This window comes from Oncorhynchus gorbuscha, linkage group LG13 (genome assembly GCF_021184085.1).
Source record: "Oncorhynchus gorbuscha isolate QuinsamMale2020 ecotype Even-year linkage group LG13, OgorEven_v1.0, whole genome shotgun sequence".
NCBI classification, from domain to species: Eukaryota; Metazoa; Chordata; class Actinopteri; order Salmoniformes; family Salmonidae; genus Oncorhynchus; species Oncorhynchus gorbuscha.
The window spans coordinates 20,897,522-20,911,337 of NC_060185.1; the positions used below are offsets into that span (position 1 = coordinate 20,897,522).

The window sequence follows — 13,816 nt, forward strand, 5'->3', positions numbered from 1 at the left end:
CCAGTGGAGAGAACGGAGGAGCGGGGTGACGTGAGAGAACTTGGGAAGGTTGAACACCAGACGGGCTGCGGCGTTCTGGATGAGTTGAAGGGGTTTAATGGCACAGGCAGGGAGCCCAGCCAACAGCGAGTTGCAGTAATCCAGACGGGAGATGACAAGTGCCTGGATTAGGACCTGCGCCGCTTCCTGTGTGAGGCAGGGTCGTACTCTGCGGATGTTGTAGAGCATGAACCTACAGGAACGGGCCACCGCCTTGATGTTAGTAGAGAACGACAGGGTGTTGTCCAGGATCACGCCAAGGTTCTTGGCGCTCTGGGAGGAGGACACAATGGAGTTGTCGACCGTGATGGCGAGATCATGGAACGGGCAGTCCTTCCCCGGGAGGAAGAGCAGCTCCGTCTTGCCGAGGTTCAGCTTGAGGTGGTGATCCGTCATCCACACTGATATGTCTGCCAGACATGCAGAGATGCGATTCGCCACCTGGTCATCAGAAGGGGGAAAGGAGAAGATTAATTGTGTGTCGTCTGCATAGCAATGATAAGAGAGACCATGTGAGGTTATGACAGAGCCAAGTGACTTGGTGTATAGCGAGAATAGGAGAGGGCCAAGAACAGAGCCCTGGGGGACACCAGTGGTGAGAGCGCGTGGTGAGGAGACAGATTCTCGCCACGCCACCTGGTAGGAGCGACCTGTCAGGTAGGACGCAATCCAAGCGTGGGGCGACTTTAACCTCCCCAAAATGTTGTTGTGTATCCTCTTGCTTAATTTCCCCTCCTTTGTGCTGTCTCATAATGATGGTGTGATATCATGTCACATGACAGATCTTGTGTGTGAAGGACAAAACTGAACAGGGCAAAATTACTATCAGATTAACAATCACAACACCGTTATGTGAAATGATGTTTTCCGTGACATACATAGAATATCACAGCGCAATCCCACTACTGGTTGTGTAAGTGAGAAGTAGCCTATTTCTCAGGGTTATATCTGATGCGTTTGCACTACTATGGACTGTTTGCTGTAGTGTTCCTGTCTGGTTCACAGTTGGTTTCAGTTGGTGTTGACGTTACTGACAGTATGTTCAGTCTGTTCTTTGGTTTTTTTATTTCTCCAGGTGGGGCCTCTTTGCCTGGTGCTGATGGGTGTGGTCTGTGTTCACTGTATGCACATCCTGGTTAACTGTAGCCACCACCTGTGTGAGAGGTAATAACACACACACACACACACACACACACACACACACACACACACACACACACACACACACACACACACACACACATAGCAGCATCCTTGCTGACAAGCCCCTCGTGTGTCATGGTGTTTCATATGTCTCATTGTGTTATTTATTAATTTATTATTTACATTAATAATCATTATTTACATGACATAATTTATGAATTACATTCATAAAAACACTTAACCGTCAGGGACCCAGCCGCTCTGTTGATTCATGCTCTCTCTGTCTCCTGTATCTGTCGCTCTCTTCCTTCTTTCTCTCTGAGAGAAAGAGAGAGACAGATGCTTTTTGTTGTCTAAATCCATGTTAGTGCTGAGAGCAGATAACAACCAGCTAGAGTTCTTCACGGGTCCAAAAAGTTGCATCTGTGGCTTTCCCACCTGACCACGATATGCATAAATAATAAATACAAATATTGAGAGCTGTTCTGAATGTACCCGAGGACAGATAGACCTGTTCCGTAAAGGACAGGGGAAACAAACCCTTGCTGGTTCGCATCCGAGAGATCTGTTCAGATCCAAAAGAAGGGGAGAGAGAAAAGGAAACCAAATGGGTGCTTCCAGCGCCATCAATAAACAAGCGATATTGACCAAATGATCTGCAGATACGCGTCCTTAATGTGTAACATATTCAAAACATTATATTGATTTTTACTTCCTAAAACAATAGTGATCCACCTTACGATTCAGCTGTCCGAGATTTGAGCGATAAATGCATCAGTGCATTGCATACATATACTGTAGGCCTATATGCCTAGGCTTCCACTGTGTGATATTCATATTTACTAAATACATATTCAAAGAGAGAAGCTTAGTCTTAGAGACACACAGAGAAAGAAAGAGATGCTGGCGCATGTTCCTGACATCGACATGGATTACTTTATACTTGTCAGGCTACTACTGCTATTCAGATATAAATCACATTTGGTTTGTCACATGCGCCGAATACAACAGGTGTAAGACCTTACTGTGAAATGCTTACTTAACCAACAATGCAGTTTGATGAAAATATATTTAAAGTATCACTAAATAACAATAATTAGGCTATATAGAGGGACTACCAGTTCCGAGTCGATGTGCGGGAGTACAGGTTAGTCAAGGTAATTTGTACATGTAGGTGGGGGTAAAGTGACTATGCATGGATGATAAACAGCAAATAGCAGTAGTGTAAAAACAAAGGGGGTAGAAGCTGTTAAGGAGCTTTTTGGACCTAGACTTGGTGCTCCGGGACCACTTGCCGTGCTGTAGCAGAGAGAACAGTCTATAACTTGGGTGACCATTGTTTTGGGCCTTCCTCTGATACCGCCTAGTATATAGGTCCTGAATGGCAGGAAGCTTGGCCCCAGTGATGTACTGGGCTGTACGCACTACCCTCTGTAGTGCCTTACGGTCAATGCCGAGCAGTTGCCTTACCAGGCGGTGATGTAACCGGTCAGTATGCTCTCGATGGTGCAGCTGTAGAACTTTTTGATGATCAGGGGACCCATGCCTAGTCTTTTCAGTCTCCTGAGGTGGAAAAGGTGTTGTCGTGCCTTCTTCACAACTGTCATGGTGTGTTTGGACCATGCTTAAATCAAATCAAACTTTATTTGCCTTACTGTGAAATGCTTACTTACAAGCCCTTAACCAACAGTGCAGTTCAAGAAGAGTTAAGAAACTATTTACCAAATAAACTAAAGTAAAAAATTAGAAGTAACACAATAAAATAACAATAATGAGGCTATGTAAAGGGGTACCGAGTCAGTGTGCGGGGGTACAGGTTAGTCTGTAATTTGTACACGTAGGTGGGGGTGAAGTGACTATGCATAGATGATAAACAGTGAGTATCAGCAGTGTACAAAACAAATGGAGGGGGAGGGTCAATGTAAATAGTCCAGTGGCCATTTGATTAATTGTTCAGCAGTCTTATGGCTTGGGGGTAGACTCTTTTTAAGGAGCCTTTCGGTCATAGACTTGGTGCTCTGGTACCGCTTGCCGTGCGGTAGCAGAGAAAACAGTCTATTACTTGGGAGACTGGAGTCTCTGACAATTTTTTGGGCTTTCTTTTGACACCACCTATTACATAGGCCCTGGATGGCAGGACGTTTGGCCCCAGTAATGTACTGGGCCGTACGCACTGCACTTCCCTCTAGTGCCTTGCAGTCAGATGCCAAGTAGTTGCCATACCAGGCGGTGATGCAACCGGTCTGGATACTCTCGATGGTGCAGCTGTAGAACTTTGAGGATTTGGGGACCCATGCCCAATCTTCTCAGTCTCTTGAGAGGGAAAAGGTGTGCTTGTCACAACCTGGCTCTTAGATGGTGACAAGCAAGGGAGTCCACACGTTGGCAGTTAAGGAGTAACAAAGTATAAAACCACAAAGGTAAACTAACCTGTGACTTGTGACAGTAGGCATGTGAGGGGTGTCATGGAGATACATGGATGAAGGTATTATGTGTGTTAGTGTTGAAGGGTGCACCTAATCAAAAAACATAATCAACCAGATCTCAAAACAAAATGGTGCTGAGAGGGAGAGAGAGGGGTGCTACTTGTCACCTTAACGACCCAATCAGCTCCACCTATCCCCAATCTGCAAGTGAAAGCACAAACACAGAGGAGCCAGGGTCCTTAGCTTAGTGATGAGCTTCGTGGGCACTATGTTGTTGAACGCTGAGCTGTTGTTAATGAACAGCATTCTCACACAGGTGTTCCTTTTGTCCAGTTGGGAAAGGGAGGTGTGATTGAGATTTTGTCATCTGTTGGGGCGGTATGCGAATAGCAGTGGGTCTAGGGTATCTGGTAGGATGTTGTTGATGTGAGCCATGCCCAGCCTTTCAAAGCACTTCATGGCTACAGATGTGAGTTCTATGGGGCGGTAATCATTTAGGGAGGTTACCTTAGTGTTATTGGGCACAGGGACTGCGGTGGTCTGCTTGAAACATGTTGGTGGTACAAACTCGGTCAGGGAAAGTTTGGAAATGTCATTGAAGACATTCTCTTTATTTGCTTCGGTTTGTGATGGTAAATAGGCGTACAGAAGAAGGCTATTTCATAAATGTTCGCTCAGAATGTGCACTACCGTTCAAAAGTTTACTAAAGAGAACCATTATATTGTTAGTAACTCTCCTAAATAATTCTTCTTCACCCTAAGTTCTGGTGCACACTGCCTTCATAGGCCTGCTGCAGCTAAGCCTAAAATTAGCCATACCACACCAAACCTTCACAAAAGTTGCTTAACTTTATTATCAAAAGTAAGTCAAGTCATTGTTTATAGGGAAAATACAAGTAGGTTCTTATATTGTGGCATTAAATTAATTATCAACAAAGTCGATTGCCTACCCAACAAATGACAGCAATAGGCTAATGCTATTTCTTTTACAACAGGCCTACTTTTAACCTTACTCTAAATACGGAGCACAAAATTAAAGAAAGTTTGATTTAGCCAATGAAAATGTCTCAACAAAATGAAACAAACTCTTTTTGCATAGGCTATTTAAAAAAACAAAAAACAGTTTAGATTATTAAATTGGCCTACAGTAGTAATAATAATGATTTTATAATAATAATGACCAAAACCTTGATGATAAATAGCAAGTGAAATAGCAAAAAATCAAATAAATAGAACAGTAAACATTACACTCACAAAAGTTCCAAAGGAATAGAGACATTTCAAATGTCATATTATGGCTGTATACAGTGTTGTAAGGATGGGAAAATAAATATGGGATGTATTTACAAAAACACCTCAACTGTCACCTGAAATGACATCTACACAGTATTAATCACTGTGATTATTTCAACAGAGGGTTGGAGAGAGTGACTATCCACAGCAGAGTGATGGGACTGTAATGTAATATATTGTAATCGCCTCATCCAAACCAGAACACAATGTACTCTCTTTCAGACTGCCGTCTCAATCTTCCGTTGTCTGGTTTCCAGCAATCTACCACCCCTTCTCTCTCTGTCTGTCTGTCTCTCTCTCTTTTCTGTTGTCCTCTTGTCTGTCGCTCTGCCTACCCAATAAGGACAGAACAGGACTGCAGAGACTTTCTGTCTTTTAATTCCCTCAGATCTTGATCTTGATCATCTTCCTCTTGTCACTGTATCTCTTGGTGCTTCTCTTCTCTCTGACACCAAATATGTACAAAATGTGTGACAGTCATCCTCCTCTCCTCCCCCAGGTTGAAGAGACCTCCCCTAGGGTACAGTGACACAGTGGCCTTCTCCATGGAGCACAGCTCTTACCAGTGCTTCAGGAAGAGTGCCAGATTTGGGAGGTGAGATGAGAACTCTTCATCTGGAGGTCAATTTTTGACCCATCACCGCTGTAGTCACATGACTCCTCTTAGGGCCAGTGGGTGCTAGAAGCTATTCAAATCCCTCATATCTATGACAGAAATGTATGTAGTTCTGTTCTTGAGCTGTTCTTGTCTATTAATGATCTGTATTATGTCATGTTTTGTGTGGAACCCGGAAAAAGTAGCTGCTGCTTTTGCAACAGCTAATGGGTATCCTAATCAAGGCCCTAATGGTAAGAATCGATGATGTTAGCCATAGTTTGAAGTTTAAAGGAGGGATGGTTAACAACACATATCTCTACAGTCAGTTCAGTACTGAGGTTCACCTGCTGTGTGCTCATGCTTGACATAGGGGAAGCTCTAATCTACGTGACTCCCCCATGATAATGGATTGCATTTATGAAGTGCATCTTATGAATTGACTCTCAACTTACAATCCAACAGCACTCTCCATTGATTGGGGTTAACTCACTTAAATTCACTACCACAGCCTTTCATTTGATATTTATAGATACTGTTTTGGTTCAGCAGAACGCTTACTGTTGCTTAAGTGTTATAGATGAGGAAAAAGTGCATTTAATGTAGCGTTTGAATAGAATACAAGGTTTGAGTAGTGTTCTGAGAATGACTGATTGTTTGGCACTACCTCTCAAAGGCTTCAGTTTGACTTCATTGAATATATCTTAATGAAACCTTTCATTACTTATTGTAAGCAACAGCAGTAATATACTACCTGGCAACAACGGCGGTAACGTACTACCTGACTACAACGGCGGTAACGTACTACCTGACTACAACGGCGGTAACGTACTACCTGACTACAACGGCGGTAACGTACTACCTGACTACAACGGCGGTAACGTACTACCTGACTACAACGGCGGTAACGTACTACCTGACTACAACGGCGGTAACGTACTACCTGACTACAACGGCGGTAACGTACTACCTGACTACAACGGCGGTAACGTACTACCTGACTACAACGGCGGTAACGTACTACCTGACTGCAACGGCGGTAACGTACTACCTGACTGCAACGGCGGTAACGTACTACCTGACTGCAACGGCGGTAACGTACTACCTGACTACAACGGCGGTAACGTACTACCTGACTACAACGGCGGTAACGTACTACCTGACTACAACGGCGGTAACGTACTACCTGACTACAACGGCGGTAACGTACTACCTGGCAACAACGGCGGTAACGTACTACCTGGCAACAACGGCGGTAACGTACTACCTGGCAACAACGGCGGTAACGTACTACCTGGCAACAACGGCGGTAACGTACTACCTGACTACAACGGCGGTAACGTACTACCTGACTACAACGGCGGTAACGTACTACCTGACTACAACGGCGGTAACGTACTACCTGACTACAACGGCGGTAACGTACTACCTGACTACAACGGCGGTAACGTACTACCTGACTACAACGGCGGTAACGTACCACCTGACTACAACGGCGGTAACGTACCACCTGACTACAACGGCGGTAACGCACCACCTGACTACAAACGGTAACGTACCACCTGACTACAACGGCGGTAACCACCTGACTACAACGGCGGTAACGTACCACCTGACTACAACGGCGGTAACGTACCACCTGGCTACAACGGCGGTAACGTACCACCTGGCTACAACGGCGGTAATATCAGTGTAATCACCAGATTTCTGAGTTTTACATATGATATGCGGATTCATTTTTGATCAGCTAATCACCAGCTATAGTGAGGAACATATTTAGAGACGGGCTAGAGGAGGAGTCAAGACAGAATTCTGATTAGGTTTTATTGCTACTTTATAAAAATGGCTTGCGAGCAGTGAAAATGCCCTCATGTTCATAGAATAAAATATTAAAGAGTAGAATGGTAATACAGAACTTCTGTATTCTAACATCGTATAAGCCATCCAGATATATAAGAGCTGTTTTAACATGTTTATCTGTCCCTGTCATGTCCTCCTGTCCTCTTCTAGGCACCTGGTCAACTTCTTCCTGGTGTTGACACAGCTGGGATTCTGCAGTGCATACTTTGTGTTCCTGGCAGAGAATATAAAACAGGTAGGCTCTATTCAAACCTATCAAATACAGACCAGTGTGTTGTTCTTAAAAGCCTACCAATCAAAATCAGATGTGTGTTGAGTCTCCGTATACCCACCTATCAAATATAGACCAATATGGCGTGTTCTTAAAAGCTTACCAATCAAACAAACGACTGGAATTGTCTCTGTACTCCTATCTATCAAAAGCAATGGGTGTGTCACAAGTATGTGTCACTGACCAAATCTATCCTGTACCGATACTGAATTGGTATTATTAACTGGGTTGTTTGAGCCCTGAATGGCTGACAGCCGTGGTATACTTAAGCAATAAGGCATGGTGGGTGTGGTATATGGCCAATATATCACGGCTAAGGGCTGTTCTTATGCACTACGCATAACGTAGTGCCTGGACACAGCACTTAGTATATTGGCCATATACCACAAACCTCTGAGGTACCTTATTACTATTATAAACTGGTTACCAATGTAATTAGAGCAGTAAAAATAAATGTTTTGTCATACCCGTGGTATGTTAGCCAATCAGCATTCAGGGCTTGAACCACCCAGTTTATATTAGATCATATACTACGTGTATGACAAAACATTTAGTTTTACTGCTCTAACGACGTTGGTAACCAGTTTATATTAGATCATATACTACGTGTATGACAAAACATTTAGTTTACTGCTCTAACGACGTTGGTAACCAGTTTATATTAGATCATATACTACGTGTATGACAAAACATTTAGTTTTACTGCTCTAACGACGTTGGTAACCAGTTTATATTAGATCATATACTACGTGTATGACAAAACATTTAGTTTTACTGCTCTAACGACGTTGGTAACCAGTTTATATTAGATCATATACTACGTGTATGACAAAACATTTAGTTTACTGCTCTAACGAGGTTGGTAACAAGTTTATAATAGATCATATACTACGTGTATGCCAAAACATTTAGTTTACTGCTCTAACGAGGTTGGTAACCAGTTTATAATAGCAATACGCTACTCTGGGTTTTTTGGGGTTTAGGCACAATGTAATATTGACCAAATATGGACAATATTTGGTATATTTGTCAATATTTGGCCAATATTGCATCATGCCTAAGAATAAACCTTAGCCATGGTATATTGGCAGTATACCAATAACCCATATTCAACTGAGCTGCCTAAACCTATCAATCCCAGTTGCTTGGTGATGTACAATTAGATGGTGTGTTTGGAGGATGAACTCTTGTCATCTCAACTCTTGAGCTGTTCGAATGGTTGACTTGCAGTGACACAAAACGTTCCCTAGGAGACGCTAGTGGTGTTTCATCTCTGAGCTCTCTGCTTGCCTGACTTTTTCAGCCTCTTTCTTTCTCTCTCGTGCTCCCACACAATTTATGAACTGTATTAGATGGTGATCTCTTCCTTATGGACTAGCATAGATAGTCAACCATTTCCATATGGACAACGATAAAAACTTCATGCAGTGCCTCTTTAATTTAAAACTCCAATGTGATTATTTGGTAGGACATAGCCAGGAGTTGTATTATCAGAGTGATGAAGTATGGTACAAACTTTTATATTCAAATGGACTGGAACTCTTAAACACTTACAATGGAACATTTAAAAAAATCTATTTCTCTCTCTTTCTATTTCTAATAAAGTGATTTATTTCCTGGGTTGCAACTCCTCAATCCAAACATGTATCATCTGCGAACTGCCGTACTACATACTCTCTGATCTCAGTTCATCAGGAAACATCTACTGCTGACCCGGGTCTCTGTGTGTGTTTAGGCTCAATATACTAATTGTTTACACTCATATAGGAGTACACACAGAAAATGTATTTGTCAAAAGCTGAGCAAAGCATCCTATTGGTAGTTAAACAAACAGTGGGGTTGAACGGGGCAAAGCCACCAGAGCTTTAGAATTTTCGAACATGGCAGATGAGATATGAGTGTCTAGTTGTTCTGAATTAGAAAAAGTAAACAGAGGAATTGGATACAATATTTAGATTGCTTTAATGATCTGTATAGCGCTGGTTGGTTGGCCCGTTGCATTGTGGGTACAACTCTATTCCCAAACTAGGTTCTAATACCTTTTTTGTTTCCCCTGTAAATTAACTCTTTAACCTCTTGCTCCTACCTGGCACGCAGGCGTCCCATCTAGAGCTCTGGAAATGCAAATGCGCTACGCTAAATGCTAATAGTACTAGTTAAAACTCAAACGTTCATTAAAATACACATGCAGGGTATTGAATTAAAGCTACACTCGTTGTGAATCCAGGCAACAAGTCAGATTTTTAAAATGCTTTTCGGCGAAAGCATGAGAAGCTATTATCTGATAGCATGTAACACCCCAAAAGACCCGCAGGGGACGTAAACAAAATAATTAGCATAGTCTGCGCTACACAAACCGCACAAATAAAATATAAAACATTCATTACCTTTGACCATCTTCTTTGTTGGCACTCCTAGATGTCCCATAATCACTATTGGTTCTTTTTTTCGATTAAATCGGTCTATATATAGCCTAGATATCGATCTATGAAGACTGTGATAAACGGAAAAAAATAGACGATAAACTTTCACAAAACACTTCGAAATACTTTTGTAATGCAACTTTAGGTATTAGTAAACGTTAATAAGCGATCAAATTAATCACGAGACGAAGTGTTTTCTATAAGGGTCCGTCTTGAAATACTGTCCGTGTATTTCTCAACCAAAATATCCGGTTGGAGACCTGAAGAAAAAGCCTGTCTCTTGTTCGTTTGACCAAGAAACAAAGAATTGGCAAATGACAAGACTGTTGACATCGTGTGGAAGCTGTAGGTACTGCAACCTCAGCCCTATTTAATGTCTTTCGCCCATAACAATGGGTTGAAGCGGCGGATGGATATATTTTTCCACTTTCAGTGATCAGATTTTCCTGCACTTTTCAATGAAACGCACGTTCTGTTAAAGTCACAGCCGTGATTTAACCAGTTTTATAAACGTCTGAGTGTTTTCTATCCACACATACTAATCATATGCATATACTATATTCCTGGCATGAGTAGCAGGGCGCTGAAATGTTGCGCGATTTTTAACAGAATGTTCGAAAAAGTAGAGGGTCGACTGAAGAGGTTAAACTCTTATCTTCACAGTTTTTATCCATGGTGACCATTTAGCCAGAGGTGGCAACTTTTGTTCTTTTAGAGCTTGATGTCATAGCCAGGATCATATTATGGACAGCCATTGGTCCATACTAGAGGTGTGCCCATGTCGTTTATATTATACAAAATAATAGTTTATTAAAATAATGATTTTCTATTATGTTGACGAAATGTTCCAGTGACCGCTTTAACAATGGCAATACATATCCTCAAAGATGGAAGGCAGGCGGGAGGAGGCAAGATCTGGTGGTACCATTCTTGCCAATGAGAGGGCAGATACGTGTGTCAACAACCGGCCATAGAGATGGAGGACTCATCTTTTTATCATTGTCCATATTCAATAAATTATAGTTACTGGATATACAGTGGGGCAATTGCGCAAGCCACCAATTGCGCAAGTTCTCCCACTTAAAAAGATGAGAGGCCTGTAATTTTCATCATAGGTACACTTCAACTATGACAGACAAAATGAGGAAAAAAACATTCAGAAAATCACATTGTAGGATTTTGAATGAATTTATTTGCAAATTATGGTGGAAAATAAGTATTTGGTCACCTACAAACAAGCAAGATTTCTGGCTCACAGACCTGTAACTTCTTCTTTAAGAGGCTCCTCAGTTCTCCACTCATTACCTGTATTAATGGCACCTGTTTGAACTTGTTATCAGTATAAAAGACACCTGTCCACAACCTCAAACGGTCACACTCCAAACTCCACTATGGCCAAGACCAAAGAGCTGTCAAAGGACACCAGAAACAAAATTGTAGACCTGCACCAGGCTGGGAAGACTGAATCTGCAATAGGTAAATCAACTGTGGGAGCAATTATTAGGAAATGGAAGACATACAAGATCACTGATAATCTCCTTCGATCTGGGGCTCCACGCAAGATCTCACCCCGTGGGGTCAAATGATCACAAGAACGGTGGGCAAAAATTCCAGAACCACATGGGAGGACCTAGTGAATGACCTGCAGAGAGCTGGGACCAAAGTAACAAAGCCTACCATCAGTAAGACACTCCGCCGCCAGGGACTCAAATCCTGCAGTGCCAGACGTGTCCCCCGTGTCCCCCTGCTTAAGCCAGTACATGTCCAGGCCCGTCAAATAACTTTTTGGTAAAAACTCAACTCGTTGTGTTTGGAGGACAAAGAATGCTGAGTTGCATCCAAAGAACACCATACCTACTGTGAAGCATGGGGGTGGAAACATCATGCTTTGGGGATGTTTTTCTGCAACGGGACCAGGATGACTGATCCGTGTAAAGGAAAGAATGAATGGGGCCATGTGTCGTGAGATTTTGAGTGAAAACCTCCTTCCATCAGCAAGGGCATTGAAGATGAAACGTGGCTTGGTCTTTCAGCATGACAATGATCCCAAACACACCGCCCGGGCAACGAAGGAGTGGCTTCGTAAGAAGCATTTCAAGGTCCTGGAGTGGCCTAGCCAGTCTCCAGATCTCAACCACATAGAAAATCTTTGGAGGGAGTTGAAAGTCTGTGTTGCCCAGCAACAGCCCCAAAACATAACTGCTCAGTGGAGATCTGCATGGAGGAATTGGCCAAAATACTAGCAACAGTGTGTGAAAACCTTGTGAAGACTTACAGAAAATGTTTGACCTCTGTCATTGCCAACAAAGGGTACATAACAAAGTATTGACAAACTTTTGTTATTGACCAAATACTTATTTTCCACCATAAATTTGCAAATAAATTCATAAATCCTACATTGTGATTGTCTAGATTTTTTTTCTTCTCATTTTGTCTGTCATAGTGTACTTATGATGATAAATTACAGGCCTCATCTTTTTAAGTGGGAGAACTTGCACAATTGGTGGCTGACTAAATACTTTTTTGCCCCACTGTATTTCAGTGGAGTTCTTTGGGACGTGTATGTAAGTGCAATATGTAGTATCTAACTGGACTGGTGTCCATCTCTCTATGGTGCTTGGTTATGAGATGATGTGATGCAGTATTCCTCCTTATGGGATTATGTGAGGCTATATCAGTGTGCATTATTTAATACTAGTTGTCTAGAGCTAGGAAGGAAGCCCTGTACTACTCTATCATATGAAATCAATACCACACATCTTTTCTCTCTCTTTGTCGCTCTCTATCCCCCCTCCCTCTCTACCCTCCCTCTTCTCTCTTTCTCTCTCTCTCTTGCATAATTTATTTCCTGGCATCCACAACAAGCTTACATACATAAACATAGTAGATATTCAGTTTACTCCACAGTTTATACAAGCAGGCATACATTACTGTAGTAAATGCACTCTCGGGGCTGTGCCATTGAACCTACAGCAGAACATAGAGGTAACGCCAACAAAAAGTATCTTAATAGAGCATTGGGCCACCATGAGCCAGAACAGCTTCAATGCACCTTGGCATAGATTCTGCAAGTGTCTGAAACTCTGTTGGAGGGATGCGACACCATTCGTCCATAGAAATGCCATCATTTGGTGTTGATGAAAAATGTGGTCTCAAGTGCCACTCCAGAATTGCCCACAAGTGTTCAATTTGGTTGAGAGCTGGCGACTGAGACACTCGCTCACTCACACTCACACACACACATTATACATGTCTATTATATTGACAAGATATTCCAGTGATTGCTCTAAAAATGGAAATACATCTTTGTATCTGTGCCATTATTGCCTTTATAGTGCTGGCCATGCTGTCACAGAAGCTATCTGCATTTTCAAGTAGTCAATTTTCTACTTCAGTGTCTGATTGCTCTCAAATCATTGGAATCCCCACCTACTTTAAAATGATGGAAGCCCTCAATGGCAATGTTCATGCTAAAACGGGTTATATACATGATCGCTATGACAACGGGCACAACTGCCGATCATCATTTTTCAAAGTTGCCAACATGCCACGTGCGTTCACTTATCAGTGCGTTCATAACAACCTAACCATTACAAAACTTCTATTTGATCAAATAAGCCTCTCAAAGCAAATTAGCAATTCAGTTTGATGACCAATTTTAATACTTTTTCTCATTGGCCTCCACACAAAAATTCCTCAATTCGTCTGCTTATTTTCGTGGACAGATTTTGAGTAAAACATCTCACTTCACCTCTTGCTCTCTTGT

The 13,816-nt window shown here is 42.3% G+C and overlaps 1 protein-coding gene across 8 annotated transcripts in view; it reads left to right on the forward strand.

The window, feature by feature from the left end:
• Positions 1 to 13,816, forward strand: part of LOC123992575 (proton-coupled amino acid transporter 4-like) — a 290,293-nt gene that overhangs the window by 6,680 nt on the left and 269,797 nt on the right. For all 8 annotated transcript variants that reach the window (XM_046293810.1, XM_046293812.1, XM_046293811.1 and 5 more), the window contains exons 5-7: positions 1,115 to 1,203; positions 5,401 to 5,496; positions 7,507 to 7,591. In XM_046293810.1, the coding sequence (XP_046149766.1) occupies positions 1,115 to 1,203; positions 5,401 to 5,496; positions 7,507 to 7,591 (270 nt within the window). The remainder of the gene's footprint in view (positions 1 to 1,114; positions 1,204 to 5,400; positions 5,497 to 7,506; positions 7,592 to 13,816) is intronic.